Source organism: Phalacrocorax carbo, chromosome 18, assembly GCF_963921805.1.
Source record: "Phalacrocorax carbo chromosome 18, bPhaCar2.1, whole genome shotgun sequence".
In the NCBI taxonomy this organism is placed as follows: Eukaryota; Metazoa; Chordata; class Aves; order Suliformes; family Phalacrocoracidae; genus Phalacrocorax; species Phalacrocorax carbo.
Genome location: NC_087530.1, coordinates 1262163 through 1287650, shown reverse-complemented (window position 1 = coordinate 1287650; position 25488 = coordinate 1262163). Strand labels below are relative to the sequence as shown.

Here is a 25488-nt window from a genome sequence, read left to right as displayed (position 1 = left end):
AACCTTGATAAAGGCATGTTTACAGGGGTTAGAGAGCATGGATTCCTTTTTGCCCTTCAGGCTGTATTTGTCCATAAATATCAATGTTTTTGCGCATATCCGATCACTTGACCCATGTTAACTCGCTCATGGAGAGCCCTGCTTCCATCTGCTGCTCTTCTCTGTGTTGGAGTGGCCATTCCAGAATCCCAGGCACATCTGGAGAGAACAGGCTCGTGTGTACAGAGTGCCACATGTTCGTAATAAATACCATAAAAATACACTGTAAATATACCATATGTTTCATAACTAACTTAAAAGAGAGTGTTCACCTGTATAACTGATGGATGCTGTTGGACAGAACTCACCTTGTTGAATCTTTTGGGGAGGGAGAGTCAGGCTTTTGTAAAGGGCCTGCTGTGCAGGGGGACCATTTGTCAGCCTGACTTGTAGCTGGACAAGCGCTCTCAGGTAGGATATTAAGGACTGGATATTGTCTGGCAATAGACACTAGAGTAACTAGAATAATTCTGCCATTCTTTGAATAAGTGATTGAAATACAGTTCCTGCATTTGAAGGACAAGTTACTGTCTTAGTAGGAAAAGTTATGGTTAAGCTGCACACCTTCAGTATGATGTTATAGTGGTGTACTTTTTGTATGGACCCGGCAGAGCTGAGGCAGTTTGAGACATTGGCTCTCTGTGTCCCCGAACAGTGACTAAATGTAGGCAACCACTCAGAAATTTGCAAAATGCACGGGACTTTTATTAACACCGGTAACTTCAATCCTTTTGCATTTGAAAAGTGACTAGAGAATTTGTCGGAAAGTAGGAAGCAGTAACTAGGAGGCAGCGCTGAGGAATTTCTTCCTTCTCCCAATACATGCTGCTTTCTCATCTATATGCCTAGGCAGTCTTTCTTGTATATGTGTTAAATGAACATGCTCTCTGGCTTGTGGCACGTTTTTTGGGAATACTATGGTCAGATCTTCATATATGTGCTTCCTACAAGCTAAACAGGGCTTCTCTGCAGATTCCAGTAATGACAGGTTTTGACAAACTACAGGAACGATGGTTCTTGTAGTTCCGGGTGCAGGCAGAGTTATAAAGCATTTCAAGCCAGTTCTGACCAAAGCTATTCTGCCATTGACACAAATATGCTGCTGTCACGCTGGGCTGACTGGAAGCTACTCCCTAACTCTGCATTTGTCACTTGTCTGTTGCAGGGATTTACCTCAGTATGGGCAAAAGCAGTGGCAATCCTATTTTGGGCGAACATTTGACGTTTACACCAAACTCTGGAAGTTTCAACAGCAACATCGGTAAGGGAATGTTGTAGGCAGACGTGTTCTGTGCATTTAAGTGCAACTTTCATCTCTGGTATGCCTAGGGGCCCCAGTTGAGATTGAGATTTCACTGTGTTATTCAAGCATGAAGGGAGGGAATAGTCACTTCCTGTAGTGAATTAAAATATTGCAGCGTTTTCAGTGTGACTTTTTCAACAAAATCTTTTGCTCTACTTGAATGCTTGTTGCTTTAATGTATTACCAAGGAGAAGCTGGGATGATGGCTTCTGCAATGCAGAACCCATCTGGAATGGTGTGAAGCATCTTGCTGCAGCGTGGGCTCTGATCTGTCACACCTTACGTCGGCTGCATAGTCTGAGTGTTCTGGGAAGTTGTGACCTTTTGTTGTGTGTATTTTGTGCAACATGCTTATGTCTAGCTCTCGCAAGTTTAAGCAAGATAAATGGTCCTTGTTCTGGTGTGTGAATGCAGTGCTGTTGGCTCTGTGAGGGACTGCTACTGGGAATGCCACACCAGTAATGAAAGCTGAATTTGGCCCTACAGCGGCTCTTTGTCTTGTCTGGTGTGATGTTCTGAGAAATTCTGGAATGCCTTTTAATCTTTCTTTTCTCTCTTGCGAAATAGACAAGTATTGGACAATCGGTATGGGTTGAAGCGGTGGCAAATTGGGGAAATTGCTTCCAAGATTGGGCAGCTCTATTACCATTATTAGTAAGTAAGCACAGAAAAGGATTCGGAAGGGGAATGCAGTGTTAGCGGCAGCTCCATGCCAAACATCTGGATACTCAGTCAGGAGAAATGAATGTATCAGTTGAGTCATGATGCCTGTTTCTGAATGACAAGGCCCTTGGGACTGCATGTGGGTGCTGCAGAAAAAGGCACCCATCAGCCTGATACCACGCTGCTAGTCACGTTGATACCGCCGGAGGACTTGCCTCCTACCTCAAAAGCATCTCTAAGCCTTCCATGTGTGCTGCATTTGACTCTTGTGCAGAAGTGTGATTAACAAGTTTGGGAGCTTAACGTTCCTTTAAACTTTTCAATTAACCTGTCACCTGTACATATGGGCACAAGATGGGCAGATTTGATTGTTATCCAAAATGGAATCCAAGCTCTGAAATCTGTCTTCTCAGCAGGCACAAAGGATGAGAGTCTGGCTTTCATACAATGTTACTTGAGGAGGGAGTTTTGCCATTGATGCACAAGATGGTTGAGGGGGCAGGAAGGGAGGGTTTGGCATGGATTTCCATCTGAAGCGGTGAGCTAATCTGGTTCTTCCTCCGCAGCTTGCGCACTTCAGAAACCAGCTATCTCAATGAAGCTTTCTCCTTCTATTCAGCAATTAGGCAGAGGTCATACTACTCCCAAGTCAACAAAGAAGACAGGTATGTCTGAAAGAATGCCCTCATTTTTTCAAGACTGGAATGGTGTATGAAAGCAGCAAATAACTATGAACTGTAGGAGCATAACTGGGATAAAATCATTGTTGTTGGAGGAAGTTTCTTTTAATCATCCTGCTGTGATTAAAAACCTCAGTATAAATAAGAACTCTGCTGTATGTCTGGAGCAATATTCTATTATCTGGTCCTGGCTAGAAAGCTATTAGCCCCAGAGTTTTGTCATTTTGAGTCCTGAGCAGTATCAGCTCTGGAACCAGGTGTGCTGTGATGGGAAGATAGGTCAGTTGGGCTGAGGGAGAGGAAGCTGTTTGATTCTAATCAGACTTTCCAGGGGAGCATCAGTTAGTACTGCAGTACAACAGCCCTCTGTAACTGACTGGGAGAGGGTCCAAGAACTTCAGGAGGCATAACGTCTTCCTTTTAAGACACTATACTGAGAAAGGTACACTCAAAGCAGGCTGTGTTGTGGCAGTGCAGAAAATGTGCTGCCTGCCAAGAACATAGATATAAATAAGAATAGGTAGAGAGCTCAGTTCTGGATCCTGATCTTACATTCTAGCCAGTAAGCCTGGGTTCCCTCATCAAAGTAAAGAAGAAATGATCTGAAGTCATCATCAAGATAAGGAGCTTCCTGCCAAGCATTCAAGGATCTCTGGACATCTCTAGTCTTGCTAATGTGTCTAAACACACCTGTGTGCCATAAAAAGACGAAAGTTTCCCTGCTCTTTTCTGATACCTGTTGATCCTATCATCTTCCTTAAAAATCTCTCAATTTCAGTCTTAGTGCTTGAACTGTTTCAGAGAAGGTAGGATTGACCAAGCATGTTTCTAGATGCTGTCAGAAGATTTTAGAAATGGATGAGTAATTATGGCCTATGCTGACTTACAGATCTCAGGTTGTCCCAGGTGGGTGAACTCTGAGCCAGCTGTGACTAACGTCTGATGCAGTGGGGTCAGATATTGCCCCCACTGGGGGCAAACTGGTCAAAAGGCTTGAAGAGCTAGCTATTATATCTGACTCCTGTGCCTGTTCTCATGTAAGGAGACTGTGAGGAAGGGGGAGGCTGTGGCGTTCTTGATGTGTATTTTACGTCCCTGTACTCAGATTTAAATAAACCTCTAAGCAGCCAGGCAGCTATTGATATCCACATGAATTCAGTTAGAACTCCTAATCTGCAGAGTGTTCAGCCTTGCTCTAGTCTTAAACTCCTCTTCTCCCATACCCCTGTTGCCTGCCTATGTTCTATTTTAATCTCAAATTTGGCTGTGGTGTTTTTGTTGTTTTAGGCCTGAATTAGTGGTTAAGAAGCTGCGTTACTATGCAAGGTTTATAGTGGTTTGTCTCTTGCTCAACAAAATGGATGTTGTAAAGGACCTTGTAAAGGTATGTTAAAAGGAGGATAAAAGTGCTAAGGGGTGGGAGGTTGCTGGTTATTTGGTGCTTTTCTCCTCATTAAGGAATCCATAATGTAGTGTATTTCAGTTGAAATATCACTCATTAGATCGATCATGTTAGCTGCTGCAGCAGCAGAGTTTTTCTTCCCTCCCATTTAATTGATTATGCCGTTGGATGCCACAGAAGGAAGGAATAACATGGCTAGATCTAAGGAAAGATTCAGTAAGATGTGAACATTTGGCTAGAGAAAAACTTTACAAATTTATGTAGTTAGTTAGGAATAAACTGCAAGATGCATGCTATTCATCTGAAAGTGTGGGGATCATCTGATAACTCTGAGTACATCTTCATTCTTGTAGTAGATTTAAGACATTGGAGGAATCTCCCCCAGCAATTCTTTGTGACACACTGTTGCTTGGAAAGCCAGTGTCTCCTACCTTGATGTTGAGCTTATTTCTCCTCCCTTGTAAACTGCTATTCCTCTGTTCCATGTCTAGAACACATCCTGAATACATTTTGCACCTTCCAGAGACCCATCAAAATTAAACCTTGCTAAATGATGTAGCTATTACTATGAAATTGGAGAGGCTGGATCTGCATATGCCTCTGCTGTGGGAGTAAAGCACTGAAAGCCCATAAACACAAGTCTTTAGGGACAACAAATAGAGTACAGGCCGATGTTGATCGTTGCTTTTCCGGTATATCTGACATCCAGCGTAGTGAGTATCTTCTGTGAATCAGACATTTCATAATGACACTTGAAGCTCAAATGATTTGATATCATTGTTTGAACACCAAGTAAAAAAGCTTCCAATAGCTGCAGCCTGGTTAGGGAGGTACCCTTTAACTACAACAAACAAACAACATGCTTCTCCTGACAGCATATGCTTCCCAAACCCCTCTAACAACCTTGCTGCAAGCAGCTTCTGGTATTGACAGTTTTGTGTAGGTTGCATTACTGTCTTTGTGTCTGAGCTTTCTTGAACTGCTAGCCTAGCTTAGTAGCAGCTAAAAAAGCCCCATATCATTCACTTTCTCTATGTATTTAAAGTTACTTGTAAGCTGAAATTTGAGTCTTTGGTATCCATGGCTTATGGTAATAACCAGCAACATAGCTGTATGTGAGTGGGATAGTTATACTTAACTCCAGATCTTCTTTGCATTTGGACCTACTTAAAAGACACTTTGCATTGCCAAAACTCAGTGTAACACTGGCATTCTGTCTCCTGAAAGAGCGCGTTTTGGCTGGTGTGGTAGTCATAAGTGTGCTGCATATGTTCTCAAGTTATTTTTTTTATTATTATTATTCTTAAAGGCCGGCACAGCTAACTGCAAATTGTAAAGCTACTGACCGCCTGTTAATCTCTCAGTTTAAGAAATGACTGTGTCTGTCTAAACTTTTTACATCAGGAGCTGTCAGATGAAATTGAAGACTACACTCATCGTTTTAATACTGAAGATCAGGTGGAGTGGAACCTGGTTCTTCAGGAGGTGGCAGCATTTATTGAGGTGAGAATACCATTCCCTTTCAACTTGTTCACTTTTCTGACTTGTTCGCTGAGGTGTTCCTCTCTGTGGTTAGCAGGTGTGCCACGTGCAGGGACAGTATTCCTCTCCAATCTAATCATTGAAATGTGTTCACAGTAGCGTAGCAGTGACAGCCAGTAAAGTGTCTGAAGACTCAGACCTGGTCATGTAATGCACTGAAGACAGAAGCATGAAGCTGAGATACGCTTGGTCACCTTATCGGCTTTGCTCTTGGTGTTCAGAAAATGGTGGAATTGAAAGCACAGCAGTTACCATGGTCAATATTTTGGAGAGACTGCCAGCTCTAGTTCTGTTATTGTGGAAACCAATCCAATTTGCTGATGTTTTGATTGTGTTTCAAAGTGTACTTTGAAGGACTGATCTATTACCCTGGCAATGTGTAAGCAGTGTAGGATGGAAAATACGGTGTAATCGTGGCAGTTAACTGATCGGCTTTTAGCGTAGTTGTAATGTGATCAACGTCTAAAGTTTGTTAAAAGGAAAATAAGTTTGTTTATTCTGTCAAATGAGACAGTGCTCTACCTTCTTCCTTTTGAACGGGTATTTATTTAAATACTGCCAGAGTGGATGGCAGCATTATCATTCACTCATCTCTGTTGCTATTTACGTCTGGGAAAGGAAGGTGAATTAAAATAGTGCAGGATTCTTCTGTATTGTAGGAATGTTTAGTTTATCCTGTGTGAATTTGTAAGGTTGTTGATGACGTTGGGTTCCTCAGGTATAGAGAAGCTGAAGCAGAGTTCATGTCATTTGAGGAAGTATGGTTTTCTGTTCCCGTACTTGTACCACGTATTTGCCTGCAGTCCCTAAGAGCTGTTGCTTTTCCAGGGGGTGAGATATTATGCTGCAGCCTGCAAACAAATATACAAATATATGTATGGCAAATTAATTTTAAAAATCTGCCTCAGTTATGAAATGTTCACTGTAGAGTGAGAAAACCTTTGGACTTCTCTCTGACTACAGATCTGTATGTTTTCTTGAATTCCTGATTTATTCTGGTTGCTTTTTTAGGCAGACCCAGTAATGGTTCTAAATGATGACAACACCATTGTAATCACCTCTAACAGGCTTTCTGAAACGGGAGCTCCGTTGCTGGAGCAGGGAATGATAGTGGGACAGCTTGCTCTTGCAGATGCGCTGATTATTGGAAACTGCAACAACCAGGTAAAAGAAATTCCGGGGGCTTGGGTTTGTATCTTTGGAGTGCAGGGTCCTTCCCCCTTTGACATCCCTTCTGATCATACAACAGAGATTCCAATAGAGGTGAACATTAAAATATTTTGATTGTGATGTTTGCAGTGGCAGCAAGAAGAGGTTCTCAGAAATAAGAGCTAAAAATGAAATGTTAGATATTAGACTTATATTAGATGTTGTGCTGACCTCTTACTGCTTATGCTCATCGTGTCAATTAAGTAGATACAACTGATTTTCATATAGTGGATTGTTCTTAACATTCAAGCGTGAGAGGCCTCTGGGGTATGTCTAGAAGAAGCTTGACTGAGGCTTTCACGTGACATACTCCAGCTTTCTGCAGCTTCAGTTGCTGCAGGGGTTTTCAAAAGACATTCAAGATCTTCTTTTTTAGATGATGATGATAGTGAAGTTTTACAGACTTTATGACTTCTCTGTGAGCTCTTTTTTCAGGTAAGCAAGGGAGTTGTATCTAAACTACAGTTTGCGTATCTTTTCAGATTTTGTCTAAATTCATAGTACATAATGGTTTCAGCGCTTGATTTGTGAACACCCCAGAAAAGTCTATGATTTGTAAAGTAGAGGACTACACTGCTGTGAACTGGCCTGGTAGACCAGTAATAGGCTTTGTCCTCTGTGAGCTCTTCTAAAAGTCATTCACAGGTCTTTAGAGATTCAGAGATGACACTGACAGATCCCTGAGAGACAGAAAATGGTCCACCTGGTGTGCGCTTGAATCTCTTATGTGGATAATACCAAAGAAATAGTGTTTAATCTGTATCTGGTGGAGTAAACTGTTTGACTCTTTCGCAGGTCAAGTTCAGTGAATTAACAATTGATATGTTCCGAATGCTGCAAGCACTGGAAAGGGAACCAATGAATTTAGCTTCACAAATGAACAAACCTGGAATGCAGGTAAGTTCCATTGCGGTGACAAACCCGGCAGCAGATCTTAACTGGGATTGGTTTGTTTGCTTTGTTGTACATTGTGTGCTCTTCCAGTGTTGTCACTGTGCAGAGCAGGTTGGTAAAGCTGGAGTAACTGGCATACTAGAAGTTAGCAAAGAGTGGCTCAAACCTGTGGAGTTTGATCCAAGTAATGTGTCTTCCTCCCCTGCTTTTTTTTTTTCTCCTTAGCAAACCTTCAACAGTGAAAAACTAGCAGAAACAAGTATTTGGGCATTATTTCACAAATGGTGCCCATTGGTGTAGCCGAGGTACTCCTGAAGGGCACTCACGCCTCGCCTTGTCCTATACACTCACCCCTGCCTTTGTGCTCACTCTAACAGTCACGCACGCAGATAAGTTCATCAGCTTGCTAAGTCATCTGAAAGTTAAACATCCCCTTCAGAGAAAGCATTAAAAATATTTTACCTGGAGGCGAAAGGAAATACCTAGATTTTCATTTACTTAATTGAGTTGAGGAGTGAATTTTTTCCCTCCTTTCCTGGGTGATGCTTTGGAGAGTGAGAAAGATTTAGGTAACAAATTTAAGTGGGGGATAATATGAAGTTTTGGTTCAAATACTCTGGATCTTGCTTTGCTGTGTAGTAGGAAATGCAGCATGGGCAGACCACTCGTGTGGGAAGTATGTTGAAGGTGAACATTCTAATAAACAGAAATCTAGAGGGTTATGGAACTGCTTTGGTAATATACGGTTGTTGGGGTTTTGTGTTGTGTTTTGTTTGTTTGTTTTTTTAACAGGAGTCAACGGAGAAACCAGCCAGGCGGGAAAACCCCCATAAATATCTACTTTATAAACCAACTTTTAGCCAGCTATATACATTTTTAGCAGCGTCATTCAAGGTTTGTGAAATTGGTGAATTTATTTGTAATAGAAAAATATCCAGAATGGTATGTGACATTGAATAAAATGCGGTTGAGATAATGAAACCTTTTTGTTCTTCTTAACACATTCAATATGATCTTCAGAGAGGATGGAAATATTATAGATACATGTAATTTTTATAGTAAAGGCTGTTGACTGCTGTAAAGGGAAAGAAAATAATTCATTTAAAGACAGAAACCCAGATTGCTGTCATACAGAAGTTGTGATACCATTGCTAAAATACGGCCACCTTCAAAGTGAAGCTTGAACAACTCCTGTGCAAACCGTCTTCGTACTGGCTGCCCTGTATCGAGTGGCGCATGGCAGTGCTAAGGAAAGCCTTAAATAATGTGATGTAATAGTCGCATGTAATTTAATCTTATCCAGTAATTTTATTTGTGTGTGTGTATGTACTCACATATATATATATATACAGACATTTTTGTTTATATATACAGACACATACATAACAATGTTTCCTATATAAAGTATATCTATTTCCTATATATATAAAATATAGGAAATATTTCTTGAGATAAGAGATCTGGAGAACAGAAAAAACGTAATAGTATTCTTCTACTTCATGTTGTGCCAAACACAATCCAAAATCAGGGAAGTATGTCAAGAAACTGTTGCTCGTAAGCACTGTGTACCTTGTAGGTCTCCAGTTCTGTATGCCATTTGAATTCTGTCTCTCCCCTGCACGTGCTATGTTTTTATCTGCCTGTCTTACTTTGTTACCCATCACTGTCTTCCATGTAAGTAATCTATACATTTGTAGACTTTTTAAAATACAGTTCCCATGCTTATTATAATTTAATGAAGTTGCTGGGTGCACTATGCTTAATTATGACCATACAAGTCAGCAACTTAAGATTTAGTAGTAAAACCAGAATATGAATCCTATGAAGAAGGAAGTTTCAGTTTGTTTCAAGAAACAGCTGTAAAGAAACAGCTGGTGAGGTGAAGGAGGTGCATCCTTACTACTTGGAATTTTGGGTGCCTGCATGCTCAGCCTTTTGCAGAAATCAAAAGCATCTGTTCCCTCACGCAGACAGCCCATTAGGAAGGTGGGAAATAGATTCTTTTTACAGATCTGTACAGAAACCTGGATGTGTCGTGCTTGTTGTCCAGCTGAGAAGGGTCGGGGGAAGAGGCAGATGTTGCAGACTCTGAGGTATTTGGAAACAAAGAACTTCCTTTAGGATCCTCAGTCTCCATGTCCTGGAAAGCCTCAGATCTGGCTAGATAGTAAGAGTGTCTATGTGGAAGCAGATGCTTTTTTAGTGCTGCTTCAACCTCTAATATCAGCCTAGAGGTCTGTGTGGAAAAAAGTATGAACGGATCACCAGTTTACACTTGTGCCTGTGTACTCAGCTATCTGAAGGTGTGTATGTGGTGGGGAAGGGTATATACGCTGCAAAGAAGAGTGAAGGGAAGCCAGAAGTAGGAGTAGCACAGTCTTAAATGACAATGTTTTTATCAATGTGACGATTGAATATTGAAATAAACTTACACATTTCTTCCCTTGCCACTCTTCTCTTTATTTGAATTTCAGGAGCTGCCTGCAAACAGTGTACTGCTGATATACTTGTCTGCCACGGGCGTGTTTCCATCAGGTCGTTCGGATAGTGAAGGTACAATAAAGGAATGCTCCCTGTCATGAACAGGGCTTGAATTCTCTGTATGTTCCAGGACAAGTGACCAAGAAAGATGTCACAAAGCTCCTTTTAAAAGACAAGTCAATTTTATTCTCCTGTCTGCTTAGTAAGATAGCCTTTTTTTCCCCCAAACAATAGTTAATTCCCTGTGCTTTAAGTAGTGTGCGCTAACCCGAGACAGGTTTGATGCATCTGAAGTATTAAAAGCTTCACCAATTTTGAGGACCACATGGCTCAATTGATGCATCAGTGTAAAGTTAATAAAACAGCTAAATGGCACTTTGTGATTCTTTCCAATCTCCAGTGCGATGAGAACATATGGTCAGGAGATGGGTGGTAAAAGGGCTGAAGCGTCTGCAGGGACGGTTCTATTTGCACGCTTGTTAACCTGACAATTCAAGCCCTTCTCATGATTTTTGACAATTCCCCTCACCTCATCCTCCCGTTCTTTGCAACCTAGCAGAATATTTGGATGCAGCTGCAATCTAAAAGCTGAAAACAGTTTGGCTGAAGTAGACGCAGTCAAAAGATCTGTTTATATAATTTAAGGAAAAAATAAAAGAAAAGGAAAAAGTTTTTAACATCCTAAATATTGTACATGCCTCATCTATTTGAGACTTGCATTCCTTTATAAGATGCATGCCGTGTCCATCCCAATGCATGATTTACAGAGCTCTCAAAATGTTAAAGGAAAAAAAAATCCCTGTCAGCTTTGGATTGTGGCAGTGATTTTTTTAAAATGCTTTTAACATTTTACTTTTTGCTGCAACCTGGTGATAGGTTCTAACTAAACTGTGGTCTTTAAAGCCTGTGTTATGTCCATTTCACTGCATGTATTCTTTTAGCTCAATACCTTGCTGTAGAGGCATCTCAGCTCTGTCATCTGAAGAGCTGCGTGGTCAGACTTCAGTTTTCATTAAATGAACCCCATTACAACTGCATCCTTTTAATAAGGTAGTGTAGTCTGCACAGACCAAAAAGTTCTACCTTTATTAAAAGGGAGAGCAGCTGCAAGTTGCGCTGTTAGTGCCTGTAAGCCATTTGTGTTTGACAGCTCACATGAGACATTTGTAACAGTGCTAAATTAATGTATGTTCTGTTCCTAATTTTGTATTCCCAAAGCTTCCCTTAAAATGGATAGGTGTCTTATGTATCCAAACCTGAAACAGTTGTGTTTGGTGGCCAAATATGAGTCAACCAACTCTGCAAATGCATAACAGAATGAGGAATTCCTAATACTTTATTTTTCTAATGTTAGTGACATTTCATACCCATATCAATGGCAGAAATATCTCCTGGTATCTCTAGCACTTTTTTTTTGTGTAGGATTTGATATTTTTCAAGGCCATTACTTTCACTTTTGCTCTCCATCAGACAGTTAGGTGGGTAGCTCGATTGTGCAAACTTAGCAGAATATTCCTTTAGCTTACTGTAGGAACACATGTCCAGGCTGTGTGCATTTAAAAACTGATTTCTGTGTTTGAAATAATAAAAAAATAGGCCTTTGCTGCAGATTTGAAACTTGGTTAAAATTGTTTTGTCCTTTCTAGGGGTATTGAAAGCATATTCATTCTCTGAGCTCTCTCTTCTCCCCTTTGCAGTGTTATAACTGCAGATGATAGTTATATGTATTCTGAGAGGCCACAGGGGTTTTGATTGATTGAGCCTCATTTTTTGATCAAAGTCTGAACCTAGAAGAGGCTAGCTCTTGTAGTAATTTTACAAAGGTATTAATTTACCTGGATGAAATGTGTAATGAGTTTTAATCTTTTTGCTATGTAGTGTAATGAGAGCAAATATCTGGATCTCTTGGATTATGTTTGTGGATAAAGAGTGAATAAATAAATTAAAAGTTACAAAGTTGCATTGCTTGCTTCTATTTGATACGTGCTGAAACTACTAAAAACGCATAAAATGGAATATGTAGTTAGTAAAGCCTCCACATTCCTCCATCCCCTCCTTACAACTACAGTAGTTCAGATTCACTTAGTTTTCTGGGATTTGTGGTTGCTTCCTCCCTTTCATGCAGTCATTAAATCTGTAACAGAGGTGAGTTACCTCTGCTAATTTCAGCTTCCTTTTGCCATGTGTAGGTCCGTATGATTTTGGTGGTGTTCTGACAAACAGTAACCGGGACATTATAAATGGGGATGCTATCCACAAGCGAAACCAGTCTTACAAGGAGATGCACTGGTAAGTTTCATGAGAGTGACAACTGCAAATTCAGAAGAATCTGTCTTTAATAGAGAAAATGCATCAAAGCCTCTTGAATTTAAACTCTTTGGCGCAGGACACTGTAACGTAGATTGGCTTGAATCTGAACAGTTAGAAATGAATATGCAACTCTGATGATTTAAGCACTCCAGGGTATTACTGTGACTTAACGTAAATTCTTAATTACTGGAAAACTTCAAGTTAATGGTGGATGACTTTTCAAGCAGATAAACATCTCTTGTTGGGAAAGAACTAATAAGAAGTCCAATAGCTCATGTTACTAATAAGAAGTCCAAAACACCAAATTAGTTTTGCAGTTATTCTCTGGAGATGAATCTGAGGACTGGGACATGAGGAATGTGCTTGCTTTTTGTCTGGACAGGGGCAGCTGTGTGTCTGAGAAACTTGTGCAGTGTAACAGCTTTGCAGCCATTCTAGTGCCCTGAAGCATCCCTTTCTCTTTTCAGTCTTCACCCTGGAGATCTCTACCCCTTCACAAGAAAGCCCCTGTTTATCATCGTGGACTCCTCAAACAGCGTCGCCTATAAGGTAAGGCTCTTGAAGGCAGCTACTCGTATGGTAGGATACAGTGTCAACCCCTAGTTAGCTTACACTTTTAACAGGCTATTTTTTTAAACAGTTTGTATTCAGTCTTTCTTTTCTTTTGAGGTTGTGCATGCTAGTCAGGATCTGATCCTATGAATAGGAACAAGAAGCAGAAGCACATGAACAGCCGCTCATTGGAAAGTAATAAATCCTCCTGGAGGGAAAAAAGGTTCAAGATTTCCAAGGTCTCTGGTGGGAGGTTTATTTTTGTTATATACCAAAGACAAATCTTGGTGTGTGTGCGTGGGGGAGGGAGATAACTAATCTGCCTTTTTTTTTTACAGTCATCCAACACTCAGTTGCTTTTAAGCAACAGAAAGGAGTCAAAGCATTGAGCCTGCTCTTATAAAACACAGGGTGTCTGTGTCTGAAAAGTGTCTGAACCAAGGAAATAACAAGACGCAAATTAGCATCCAGTGTTACTGTAGAGTGGTATATGCTTGGACAGTGAGCCTCCTTCCTAGGGGTCTGTGGACTTACAGTAGAGTTACTCCATGCCAAATCACCTTTGGGGATCTGCGATTCGGGTAATACAGAAGCAGGCGTGTTCAATCTCAGCTGCCACTTGCATCTGGATAACATTACGACATTCATTTCATTCATGGATGGGATATTAAGAATGTGCTCTATCTGGGGAAAGTGCCACTTTTTTACATCTTCCTTTTTATAGCTCCATTATTTGCAGTGAGAAGAGTGAACGTTCACAGCTGCACTTCAGAGGAGGAATAGGGACGTCTAGTGGCCAGACGAACTTGTTCCTTGTTCAGTATCCACACTCTGTGTTATTTGTTTTAAAGGCATTTGTTGGCCAACGAGAGGTACTAAATCAGCGATGGGTATGACTCAGACGAGTTCTGTATTGAGCCAGGGAACTTTTACCTGACAACCTTAATGATCTGGCCTCTCTATAGGGGTTTTGGTTTTTGAATTGTAATGTATTTCAAAGGGCTTTTTAGATCCTACTGCATTTAACTTCACCACACTGGATTTCAGTGCAGATCTGCTTTTTATGAAATTTCCTTCCCCATTTAAAGGGAGGGAAATACAATTAGAATGGTTTATTTGTCTTTCTGAGAAAATGAGGATTTGGTAGGGATTTCCTCCACTCTTTCCTGACATTTGTTCCAGTATAACAACGGGGGTTTGGTTTTGTTTCAGGGTAAAATATGAGGCTTGGGTTTGGGGTTTGTTTTCTTGTGTGGGTTTGGTTTTCCTACCCCCTTCCTCTCTAGTAGAATTTCTGAAAGATGTCAAGTGGATCAGCTTTGTAAGAGAGAGTAAGGGATTCCTGGTGACCCTTAAATCAAATACAGCTCTGGACATACCAGCGTTTTGTGGACAGCTTAGAGCAAAGGGTCTTTTTGAGGTGATGGTTTCCCACATGTAGATTTGTAGCTCTTGTAAAAATAACTGTCAAGTGTTCACGGTAGAATTTGCTTTCTGTATTACATTTAGACTTGATAATTGAATTTCCTTTAGATTTTGTGGGCACACAGTAAGCAAACCTTGTAATTTCCATTTAGTTTCTTTTCCTTGTTCTGCAGCAAACTGACCATCGGTAGTCTAAAATACCCCACACAGAGCAGCTGGTATGAGAGAAGTCCAACTCTGCCTGTATGTAAGGAGTGTAGAAATGTGAGTTTTGGAAGTATTTCAGGACAGGATTATGGAAGTGGCTGCTAGGAGCTCTGACCCAGCTCAGAATTCTGTGTGCACAATTGCGAGGAATCTAAAAAGAGAATGAAGTAAAAAAAGCATGGACCCCTATTTAAAAAAGTATATTCAGCATTCACCTTCACAATCTATTGCCATTGAAGCTAGGCAGATAGATGCGGCGGGGTGGGTTTAGGCATTTACTTTTCAAGTGAAGGTAGATGGCAGAGCTCTCAATCTCAGTGTTTTCTAGCCCTTGTAAATTCTTGTCTGTCGTTGTTCTGTGTGTGCTTACGTGCTTGGTTCCTCGTCACCAGAATATACTGGTAATGCTGTCCTGTGACTCTCCTCTGGGTGTGTCATGAGGTGCTTTGTAGACTCGAGCACTGGCACAAACAAAGGTTCTGTGCAATTGTGTGCGAAGTTGAAGTCACTGTACTGACTTTTTTCCACATGGCTGCTCTGATCTTTTCTGATAGGACAGTAGCTATCCTGACATTTAAATGTCACTGCTAGCAATACTGGCAGTAACAGCAACTGCTCACACATCTTTTTCTGCAAGCCGTTTCTGCTCTCCTGCACACATTCTCATCCTCTCCCTCTCTCTGGAGGGCTGAAATGGTGATGATTGAAAGTAAGTCCTGCCAGGAAGTGACTTGCCAGTTTGTCAAATCAGCGGCACTTGAACAGCTTCCTCCCCTATATATTTAGCCGAAAGTGGAAGCTAACTGCAAATATCGAGCATATCTACTTAAAGCCATGAATCTTTTTTTTAACACTTCCATTTAAATATAGACGGATGTGTTCTTGAAGGTTACCACTGTATATATGGATGAAATAATACTCTAAAATAAATATCTTCTTGCAGCTGTGGTTGTCTAAGATTATGGTCAAATGCAAAGTTTTTAAAAAACAAAACCAAACCTAAAACTCTGGCCAGTAAGAATGCAAGGCCTTTGTTGGTGATGTGGTATAAGTACTCAGCTTAGTAAAGCTTACATGTGAGGTGACTTCTTTTGGAGATGCTGAGTTCTTTTTTAGAAAGAGGTGTATACAAGATGCATTTTAAAAGGCAGCAAAGTTTCTGTTGGAGAACTTGAATACTGAAGTAAGAAAAAAAGTCAGCTTTGAAACAAAAATGTTTTTTGCCCTTTTTGGAGTTGTCTATGCACCAAAAGGTACAGCATTCCTTACCCAGAGCTGCTACCAACATCCAGGCGGCAGGGCAGGGTTTTTCTGGTGCACCTTGTGGTCCTTTACTCCGAGCCATGGCTGTAACATGCTCCTGTTCCTTTGTTGTGTGTACACCTACAGCATTCTCCTGTGGAGCTCAGGAGCGGAGGTGCTGGTGGTGAGTGAATCCTGGGCCATTGTAGGCAGTCGTGTCTGGGCAGGAGCTCAGGCAGGTACCTGGAAGCTTGAGTGTCTTCTCCTCCTGGGTCTGTAGCTGAGATGTAGTGACTGGTGTGAGCAGCTGCCTTCCAGAGCATTAAACCGTGTAGTTTCTCCTCTTTGCAGGACTTAATAGCTATGTTGACTTACCCTCTGCTGGGACAGAGTCCAAAATGATCTCAGATACTGTCAGTAAGTAATGCCTTTCCTGAGATACATGAGTGACCCTTGGTTTTGCTTTATAGCTGTAGGCAGTGTTTAATTGCGTTGTCATTTTTCTGATGGAGTGTATGGAAAGTCTGCTCTGGTCTCTAACTGGGTGATACAAGATAGAATTCGACATGTGAATCTGCTCCTGCATACAGAGCATTCATGTTACTTGAGAACATGTAACCTGCTGGCGTGTATTCAGTTCAAACGGGCAAGGTCTGGGGTGGCTCCTGGTGTTCTAAATGTTTCTTTCTAGTACAGTTTTACTAATTACTGGGTTGGCCTGCAGTTACTGTCTTCATGGTAATAGTCTTTGTTTCTTCATTAGAGATCAAACCTTAGTATCAAGCATTATAAATCTCCCTTGGGCTCTTAAAGAAATAGAAGGGGTTTAGGACTAGTCAGCACTCTGTCAGATATGGGAAATGTTTTATTTTGACTAGACTAGATTACTGTCTTTAGTATTTAGCAGACTTAGATTAAATTAATTCAGTGTAACTAATTTAATTGAAATATACTGCCTGGAAGGGAAAGTTCCATTTGAATTAGGCAGAAGCCAGAGGAATTTAAAAATTAGCTTTTGATGATTCTGCACAAGCAAATCCTTCTGGTGATGTATACCTCACACTCGTAACCTGCCAATTTTAAGAATATAATCTGCAGACATGTGCGTTGCACTTATGTGCTCTGGGTGCACGGTTTGGATATGTGCTCTGATAGGATAAAACCTGATCATTTACATTTTCTGTGGCTTTGCAAGCCTTCGGTTTTAAGAAAGCTGTTTTGGTGAGACATATGACAGCTAATGAGGTTGTGTAAGTAAAGTTTTTTTCCTTGGTGATCACTATTACCAACCAGTATGCCTACCAGACACGTGCATGGCAGGACCGTTACCAGGTAAATGTTGGTGAAACTGGACAAAGGCGTCATTTGAGGTTTCTGGAGAAATTCTTGTGCAACAGGACACTGAGGCAATATTTAAGGTGCTGGTGGAAGGTGCATGAAGAGAGTATTGTAAAATGAGGGTTCAGCAGAGCAGATGTTAAGATTATGACATACTTGGCTTTAAAGGAAGCTTATTTTAAAACTTATCTTCACTGTTCTTCTGTTTCATCAGAAATAGTTACTCCTGCTAGAGAAAAAAAGGGGAGAAAAATTACATTGACTGGATAGTTCAGTTGGCATTGAGGACAGATGCTAGACCTATTTTGACCTGAAAGCCAATGGCTTTCATTTTTATTGCAGAACATTATTTTTTTCAAGTAATGTATTCCTACTGAAAGCCATATTTCCATGAAATTAGTGTCTGGTAGTGGTAGCAGTGAAATGAGAGAATTATAATTCCTTTAAAATGTAATGGGTTATATCCTTCCTGTGCTGTGACCTGTGAGTAAGTCAGTGTGTCAGCCTTACTGCCAATGCTGAACGGTGTGACGGGCATTAGTGTGTTCTCTGTCATTAATAGTCTTTGTTCGTACTCTTAACCCGCTGAATATTCAAAAGCAAAGTGACCATGAATACTTTGCTTTCTTATCTGTTACAGAATTTCACAAACTTATTTGGACAGCCATTGGTGTGCTTGCTTTCTCCAACAGCATATCCAAAAGCATTACAAGGTATGTGTAGTGTTGCATTTCCTAACAATTTGCAGTTGCACCATGTATCTGTCCCAAACAAATATAACTTAGATTCTTCAGGAGAAGATAGCTTTTCATCACTATGATTAATGTTCCCTGCAGTAGTGTGATAACGTTTAGTTACTGTTTATGGCAAGTAATTTATTCTAACAATGATGATATTGCTACAGATAGCTTCAACAAGTGCCAGGAGGCAAAGTCTCTCCTACACAAAGACTCAGAAAATCGCCAGCCTGTGCTGGGACGACTATGATGATGATGACGATGATGATGATGATGGGGGGGGGGGGGGGCGCTGGACTAGATGACCTTTAAAGGTCCCTCCCAACCTAAACCATTCTATGATTCTATAATGATGATTTTTATTAGCATTTTGGGTAGCTTTATTAGTCCCAGAAAGCGAGCAGAGTCAGTTAAGGTATCAGCTTTGAAATGCCAGCTGTAGAGCAAAACCTTCTCAGATCTTGTTCTGATTTCGGAGGGTAAGTTAAGGAAGACTGTTGGCCTTGTATGCCCTGAGGAGGTGTGTTTATCACAGGAACAGGCAGTGAAACATTATATCCTTCCATCCTTGTGACCACTATAAATCATTGGAGACTTTCTCATTGAAATTTGCCACATTAAGGTTATTACCCATCTCAAAGACAAGTACAAAGATCTAGCTTAAGCCACATAGAGTGATGTTAGGCAAGTATTATGAGAGAATGTGCAAGAAGTGGAAGCTTCTCATTTGTTTTGAAACTGTTCCTGTTATTTAGCTGAAACTTATGTAGAAAATAAATACTGTAATAATGAACCCTGTTTAAACAGAAACTCTGAAAAACAGGACTGTATAAAAATACTGGACGCTTATATTTTGTTCATGGACCAGTTGGGAAAGTCCTGCTGTGGTTCTGAGGGGGTGCTGGACTGGGCACCCCAGCACCGTGCAGAGACTTCTTGGCTGAACCTAACTGAGCCCCTGCTTAGCGTGGCATTATAGCGTGTGTGCTGCATGCCCGAGTCCTGAGAAATAAAAAGCAAATGCACCAAACCAAGTCAGTAATCCTTGCTGATGAGGAAGTGGCTTTAGTGTTTGGGCACATGATCTTACGGGCATTGCCTTTCTTTTTAACTTCCCAGTTGATGGAGGTGAAGCTTGGGCCTCTGTGTATCACGGAGTTCAGTGTTCAAACAATCAATGGCTTTAGGATATTGTGATGCCCAACCAAAGGGCAACTATGTAGACTCTGGAGGGGTGTATAGGTTCAACTGCCTGGTTTTTTGAAGGGAATATGAATGTCCATGCTTAATACCTCTCTTTAGGTTTTATAATCAGTGACTTCCATCGTTTGTTTCAGTTTTGACTTTTGTGTTCAAGTTACGTGCTCAAAATGAAGATCTTGGTCTCCCACAATTAATGAGAAAATCTAATTTCTCTCGGTGTTAATGCACATCTCCAGTAAGCGTTTATTGCTAGTCATTGCGTCATCTTGAGAACAGATCTGCCACAAGAGGAGAGACGATATAGCTAACAAAAAGCAGTAGTTCCTCTGTTACAGAATTTAGTGGGTGAGCGACTTCATTCTGTGGCAGGGACAGCTTTTCTGTTTCATGTGCCGAATGTATCTCTTTGTCTATGGATTTTTTTTTTTTCTTTTTTTAGATCAGTCTCAGCGGGGTAGCCTCTTCACACTCTTTCTGAACAATCCTTTAATGGCATTCCTATTTGTCTCTGGATTATCAAGCATGCGCAGAGGACTGTGGGAGAAGTGTCAAGATTACCTTAGAAAAATCAACCGAGACATTGCCCAGCTGCTGACCCACTCCCGATCCATAGGTACGTGCCTAAAGATGCACAGCTGAACCTCAGCATGCTGCTTAAGCAGACGCTGTCTTTTACTGCTCAGCCATTCCACGGGGCAGAATAGTGAATAGGAGAATGCACAAGAATTCATAGTGGTTTCCCTCAAGTCTCTTTTCTTTTCCTCTGTTTTTGTGTTTTGGGTTTTTTTGTTTGGTTGGTTGGGATTTTTTTTTAAGCCTTTCTAAACTGAGTTGTCTTTGCCTTCTCTACAGATCAGTCCTTCCTTCAATTTTTTGGGGATGAGTTTCTTCGCTTGCTTCTAACAAGATTTATCTTCTGTTCGGCTACTATGAGGATGCACAAAATTTTCCGGGTACGCAGGGGTGTCTCTCCCTTTGTGAGAACAACAGTCCAGTGCATATAGAACTGCACTGCCTCAGGATGGAAGGGTCTTAGGGCTAGGCATATCACTGTGACTTCAGAAAGATAACTGATGCTCACATGCTAATGCTTACAGCTTGTATTGAATCTGTGCCTTTTTATCTCTCTAATGGCATGAAGCCTTTGACTTGCTGAAGCCTTATTCCTCAACATAAATAGCAGACACACTCTGATTCATTTATTTCTCTCTGAACAGCCTTGTCGGCTAGAAAAAACCCTTTTAATAATTCAAGATTATTATTTCTACACAACTAAAAAGGTTGTGGAGAAATACAAGAACAAGAATGTAAGAGGAAGTGGGGAGGAGTGGAACGTTATTGCTAGAATGTATTCTAGCGTGAATGGATTTTGAAAAGTCTTTGAAGTGTAAATGAATAAACTAAACGGAAGATGGTATTTTCTCTCCCTGTTGGTTAATGCTGTGCCAACAGTGAAGTCTGCTTCTGGATCTACACCATTTTATATATGTGAGTGTTGGCATATAAACTGCCTGCTCCATTTTAAACATTACAGAAAAAAATGGAAGTTGAAGCAGAGAAATACACTGAAATCTTGTCTAACTGCAGAGAGCTAGTAGCTTTCCAAGCCTAAATTAGCTACCGAGGCTTCTCTGATATCGGGGGAAAGAAGCAGGTCTTCCTTTAGTGGACGTAGATTTGCCCCAGTGTCTTAGATACTCGTTTTAGGATGAGATGAATCTCCCACTGGAGATGCTTACACGTCTATAATTTCCAGAAATTAACTCCATCCTAGCAGGTAAGTATATGTGAAGTCTTTTTGTCTTTTTTGGATGGGTTTTTTTTCTTTTTTTTTTTTTTTTTTTGGCAAGGCTTCTGTGAACATATTATTAACCCTCTTAGATGAATGGGCATTTGTGTGGCCACTATGACCATCTCTGGTCAATGGAAAGAGAAAACTGAAAATGCTGGAATATTTTCTCTCTCTGTGGCATGCTAAACAGGTTAGGATACCTCTTAAACAAAATTAGCCTTTTGCAATCTTCTTCACAAAGGGTATAAAAATAAATGAATGTCTGATTCTTTGTTTTCACTGTCATCTAGCAGGAGACTCGAAATTATCCAGAATCTTATCCTCAGCTGCCGAGAGACGAAACGGTGGAGAACCCTCACCTCCAAAAGCACATTTTGGAGCTGGCTTCCATACTGGATGTTAGGAATGTTTTCCTGGAAAACACCCTCGATGACTATTAAGAGAAACTGTCTTACTGCAAAGGGGTTTCCCTGGCCACAGATTTTGAATGGTGCAGTTTTATAATGTGAAAAATCATAAAAGGAAGTACTTGATTTTATTTTTAAATTTAGGACCATTATTTTAAAAAGTAATAATAAACAGCTGTTAGTTTAGCTGTTCCATTCTGTATGGGGTCAATTTTATAAGCCGAAGTTTTCATGTCTTTTAAATGTTAAACTAAAGAATCACTAGAGGTTTATTTGTGGTCTTGTGGCTATCAACCACATTTCCAACAGCTGATCCTAAGCATAGAAGTATTATTGGTTACCTTTAGCCCACATTTGTGGAAATCCTTTATTTTTATACAATTTTAAGAAATTGGAAAAAAAATCAATAGAAAAACAATATTTTATCCCCAAAGAGTCTGGATTTGAAATGGTAAAGATGGAACCACACAGTGCGGACCAACAATAGCAATAAAACAGAGTCCTTCATAACAAATATATTTTTTCAGTCTTAGGCAAGTAAGTAGACGAAACTGTGGACAATGAAGTTGCATTTGGAGCAGTGGGTTCGAAGTGAAGTTGTAAAGTTACTTAATGCTCCCTACAAATTTGACACAGCAATTTTATAGATGAACTTTGTACTGCTGGCCAAGGAGACAATTTCCACTCTGCCTGATTGGGTAGGTGGTTAGCAGATTAACAAATTACAAAACTAAGAAAGCTAGCCTCCATCTCTCACTGTAATATGGGTCATCTTGCCATTTGTATTGCTGCCACAATTTTCCAGGAGGAGAGGGCATTCTTCATTTGGAGGTACTAGACAGAAATTCTTATATTTCCAACAGGTGTTATCCCTCCTTTCCATGTGTGGATGGAACGTATGGCTCCTGCAGGGTTACCAGTCCCTGATAGGAGCCAAAAGAACGTCCCATACAGTGCTGAATACAAGCCCTTCCTCTCACTCATTTGTCTGGACCCCTGTGCCCTAGGGGAGATGCTGGTGCTCCCCTGGCAGGTTAAACAAAGCGGGTGCTGCCATAAAGCCCTGCTAGTGTTCTGCATGCCCACCATCGCCTCTCAGTCCTATCTTAGAAGCAGTAAAACTGAGGGGCTGTAATTGCGTTTGGCAGCACTGTAGGCTCCCTCAGCCTATAATGCTCCTTCAGCCCACAGTGCTCGGTCTGGCTATGTTAAGGAGTACAGTGGCCTGTGTAAAGGCTCTTGCTGGAGAAGGCTCTTCTGACTCCTGGGAAAAGGGCTTGCTGACTCATTTGGACTGTGCTGCCTTCCTTGCTGAGCTAGGGGACCTCTTGCAACTCCTGACAGCAGAGGTGTGAGCAAGGAGAAGGAACTGAAAATATTTAAAATTTAAAAGTCAGTTTTCACTGTTCCATGGGCTACTAGAAAAGTATTGAAAGGACAAGTCTGATCAGTGTTTTTCTGTTGAATCCCAGCAATGCCTCTGTTTTCAGGTGAAAAAAATGCAGAACTCGGTGACTACCTAGTCCTTGGCTACCTACACGGTAGGCCTGTTTGCAGTGCCGTCATACAAGGTACGATCTAGTCAGCCGGAATAGCGAAGGGCAGCAGATCAGCACTGATGGACCCCGGTCAGCTGAGGAGAGCACGGTGCGGAACGGCAAGAATTGCTGGAGAGCACCTGGGAAGTTAGCGTGAAGGTTCTTTGTAGCTGGGCTGAAGCTTCTGCCATGTTCTTTGATTTCCCAAGTGTAAAAAATTCTGTGAATGCTAGTGTTTGTTCTAAGCTGTCCTGAAGCTGGTGTATTGAGCCCCCCACCACATGGTGCTGCTCTTCTTTGGACTATGGCAGGACTTTGTTACCTGAGATGTGGAGTTTATTTTAACGAGTGTGTGTTTGTGTGTGTGCATGTGTGTTCTAGGCGTTTGTGTGTATATGTACAATACGCATACATCTACTGGCTGGTGTAAATTGTAAATATGTATATATGTATAGGTACTTGTATATGTATTAAAAATAATGAAACAGTACAATGTCTATATACAAAATTTATATATACACACATACGCCATTTTGGGTGCATTCCACAAGGTGTTGCAGATCATTTATAGTTGTAGTAAAGGTTACGGCTCTTCTGCCATTGTAATTCGCTGTTTCCAGGGTCTTGCACTTGGACCTTGAACAAGTAATTCATAACTGATGTCAGGTACAGGAGGCCTTAGCCAGGGGAATGCGTACTGCTGTATGTACAAGACTTATAGGGTTCATGGATTCTTAACTGTGAAGCTGATGATCTGCCTTTCCTTTTGGTAGGAGGTCCCCAGTTATTAAAACATGGGATTGTATGTAAAAGCTAAAGATAATGAAAGTCTTCAATGCAGCAGCAAGTGAGAGACGGGTTGTCTGTTACCCTGCCTGCTGCTCCCCCGCCAGCAGTGTTCAACTTGCGTGGAAAAGGGGAATTTAGTTTTCCCCTTGCTGCCTTCCAACCAAATGCTTTTGTTTTGCTTTAGCTTTTGCTTTGACGAAGCTATTCTCATTTTGGTTCTGTATATCTGGAAAAGAGTATGCTATTTCTAAGCACAGGAGTGATGATGATTCCATTAGCGTGGGCTGGTGAACCTCTGTGGGACGTTGCTTGTTAACTGACTGGGAAAGCCTTGGCGGACCCAGTCTTCATTTTAGCTGGGCTGAAGCGAGGAGGCCTTGCTTGTGATCTGAGAGGCTTCTAATCCACTTTGCAGCCCAAAGAAGGGGTTCTGTGTGCTTGTTACCAAGGTAGATCTGATCAGAGGAGATGGCACTTTCTTAAAAACAACACAAGAACCCTGGAGAAGCTAGAATGTAGGAGGAGAATGTAAGGCCTTGAAAGTTAGTTCAGAAGCTGAACTTATCAGCAATCAGTGTCCAAGTCAATAATTCCTTCTTGAGGTCCCTCATTCTCTTCTTACCTACTGATCTGTGGTTCGGAAGGTACGCTGCTGCTAGGGAAATTCAAAGATAAAGATGTCACTCCTGTTGTGTTGGTAGGAGTACAGAACTGTACTTTGTATGTGAAAGGCTGATACCGTCTGTCTGCTCTAGCTGTAGATCAGATGAGTATCAGCCCCTCCCTTCCCACCCAAACTGCATTCAAGGTGAAAATATTGATATTTTCTCCTACAAGTAAAAGCTTGTCTTGTTTGAACTTACTAAGTCCTTCTAAACTTGTGCTACTGTGTGCCGTGTGCTATGGTCTTGGTACCTTCTCAATGTATGCTTGTATGTACTGAAGAAAAATTTGGTTTATGTATCTAGCAGTCCTCACTGTGGAAGCAACGCAAAGACTGAACCGTTTTTAAGTGAGAACAAATCCTTTTCTTCTCTGACCTAATGCCTTCCCTCTAGTCTTGCTCTCCCCTTCTCCATGTATCTTTATTGCTTATGTTAGCGGAGAAGACTTTCCACCACCAGGCAATACTGAATTGCAGAGGAGAGGAGGATGTGACCTGGGCTGAATACGTCCTTACTGGACTCCTTCTGCCTAGCTCCCTACTTACTGCGTGTGGGTATGCTCCTGTTAATCCTGACCCCACAGCGGGCACCTCTATTTGTACTCCTCTTAAACTGGCTTTAGACCACCTAGCCAAAGTTACTGCTGTTGCCTTTTGGTTTCTCCCCTTTGACTTCTCAAAATAACAGTAAGAGGGGAATACAGGGTTATGAGTCTAATGCTCTGGTTTTTAATCACTCCCAGGATGCGATGTGCCATTTAGCTTCATGCGCAGCCTAAATGGGGCACCAGCTCCTGTGAGCTGGGCACACTGACCTTGCTCCCTGGAGTGCTTTCCTGGGAAGTTTCAGGGTGGTTTGTTTGCATAGTTCATCAAAATAATACTTGTCAAGTCAGGACTTACTAAACCCCTCCAGACTATTCCCCAGGGAGATGTGCAGAGTTGTCTTTTAAGGTTCATAGGAAATAGATGGAGGGTGGGGACAGGAAACCAGGCTTCAGATAATCATCTTCCAAAGCTACAACTTCAGTAGCTCTGGTCAGGTTTCTCCTCTAAGGACAGGATGAAAGC

At 41.2% G+C, this 25488-nt stretch overlaps 1 protein-coding gene across 9 annotated transcripts in view; it reads left to right on the top strand.

Moving 5' to 3' along the window:
• Positions 1 to 21619, top strand: part of SCAI (suppressor of cancer cell invasion) — a 44435-nt gene extending 22816 nt beyond the window's left edge. For 8 of the 9 annotated variants that reach the window (XM_064468528.1, XM_064468527.1, XM_064468526.1 and 5 more), the window contains 15 exons: positions 1205 to 1300; positions 1910 to 1996; positions 2572 to 2670; positions 3973 to 4069; positions 5492 to 5590; positions 6641 to 6793; positions 7634 to 7735; positions 8525 to 8626; positions 10207 to 10285; positions 12403 to 12502; positions 12991 to 13072; positions 17928 to 18000; positions 19667 to 19840; positions 20080 to 20180; positions 21310 to 21619. In XM_064468528.1, coding sequence (XP_064324598.1) covers positions 1205 to 1300; positions 1910 to 1996; positions 2572 to 2670; positions 3973 to 4069; positions 5492 to 5590; positions 6641 to 6793; positions 7634 to 7735; positions 8525 to 8626; positions 10207 to 10285; positions 12403 to 12502; positions 12991 to 13072; positions 17928 to 18000; positions 19667 to 19840; positions 20080 to 20180; positions 21310 to 21459 — 1594 coding nt within the window. In that variant the 3' untranslated portion in view covers positions 21460 to 21619. The remainder of the gene's footprint in view (positions 1 to 1204; positions 1301 to 1909; positions 1997 to 2571; positions 2671 to 3972; positions 4070 to 5491; positions 5591 to 6640; positions 6794 to 7633; positions 7736 to 8524; positions 8627 to 10206; positions 10286 to 12402; positions 12503 to 12990; positions 13073 to 17927; positions 18001 to 19666; positions 19841 to 20079; positions 20181 to 21309) is intronic. The other variant, XM_064468530.1, reaches the window with a different exon arrangement.
• The last annotated feature ends 3869 nt before the right edge of the window (positions 21620 to 25488 follow it).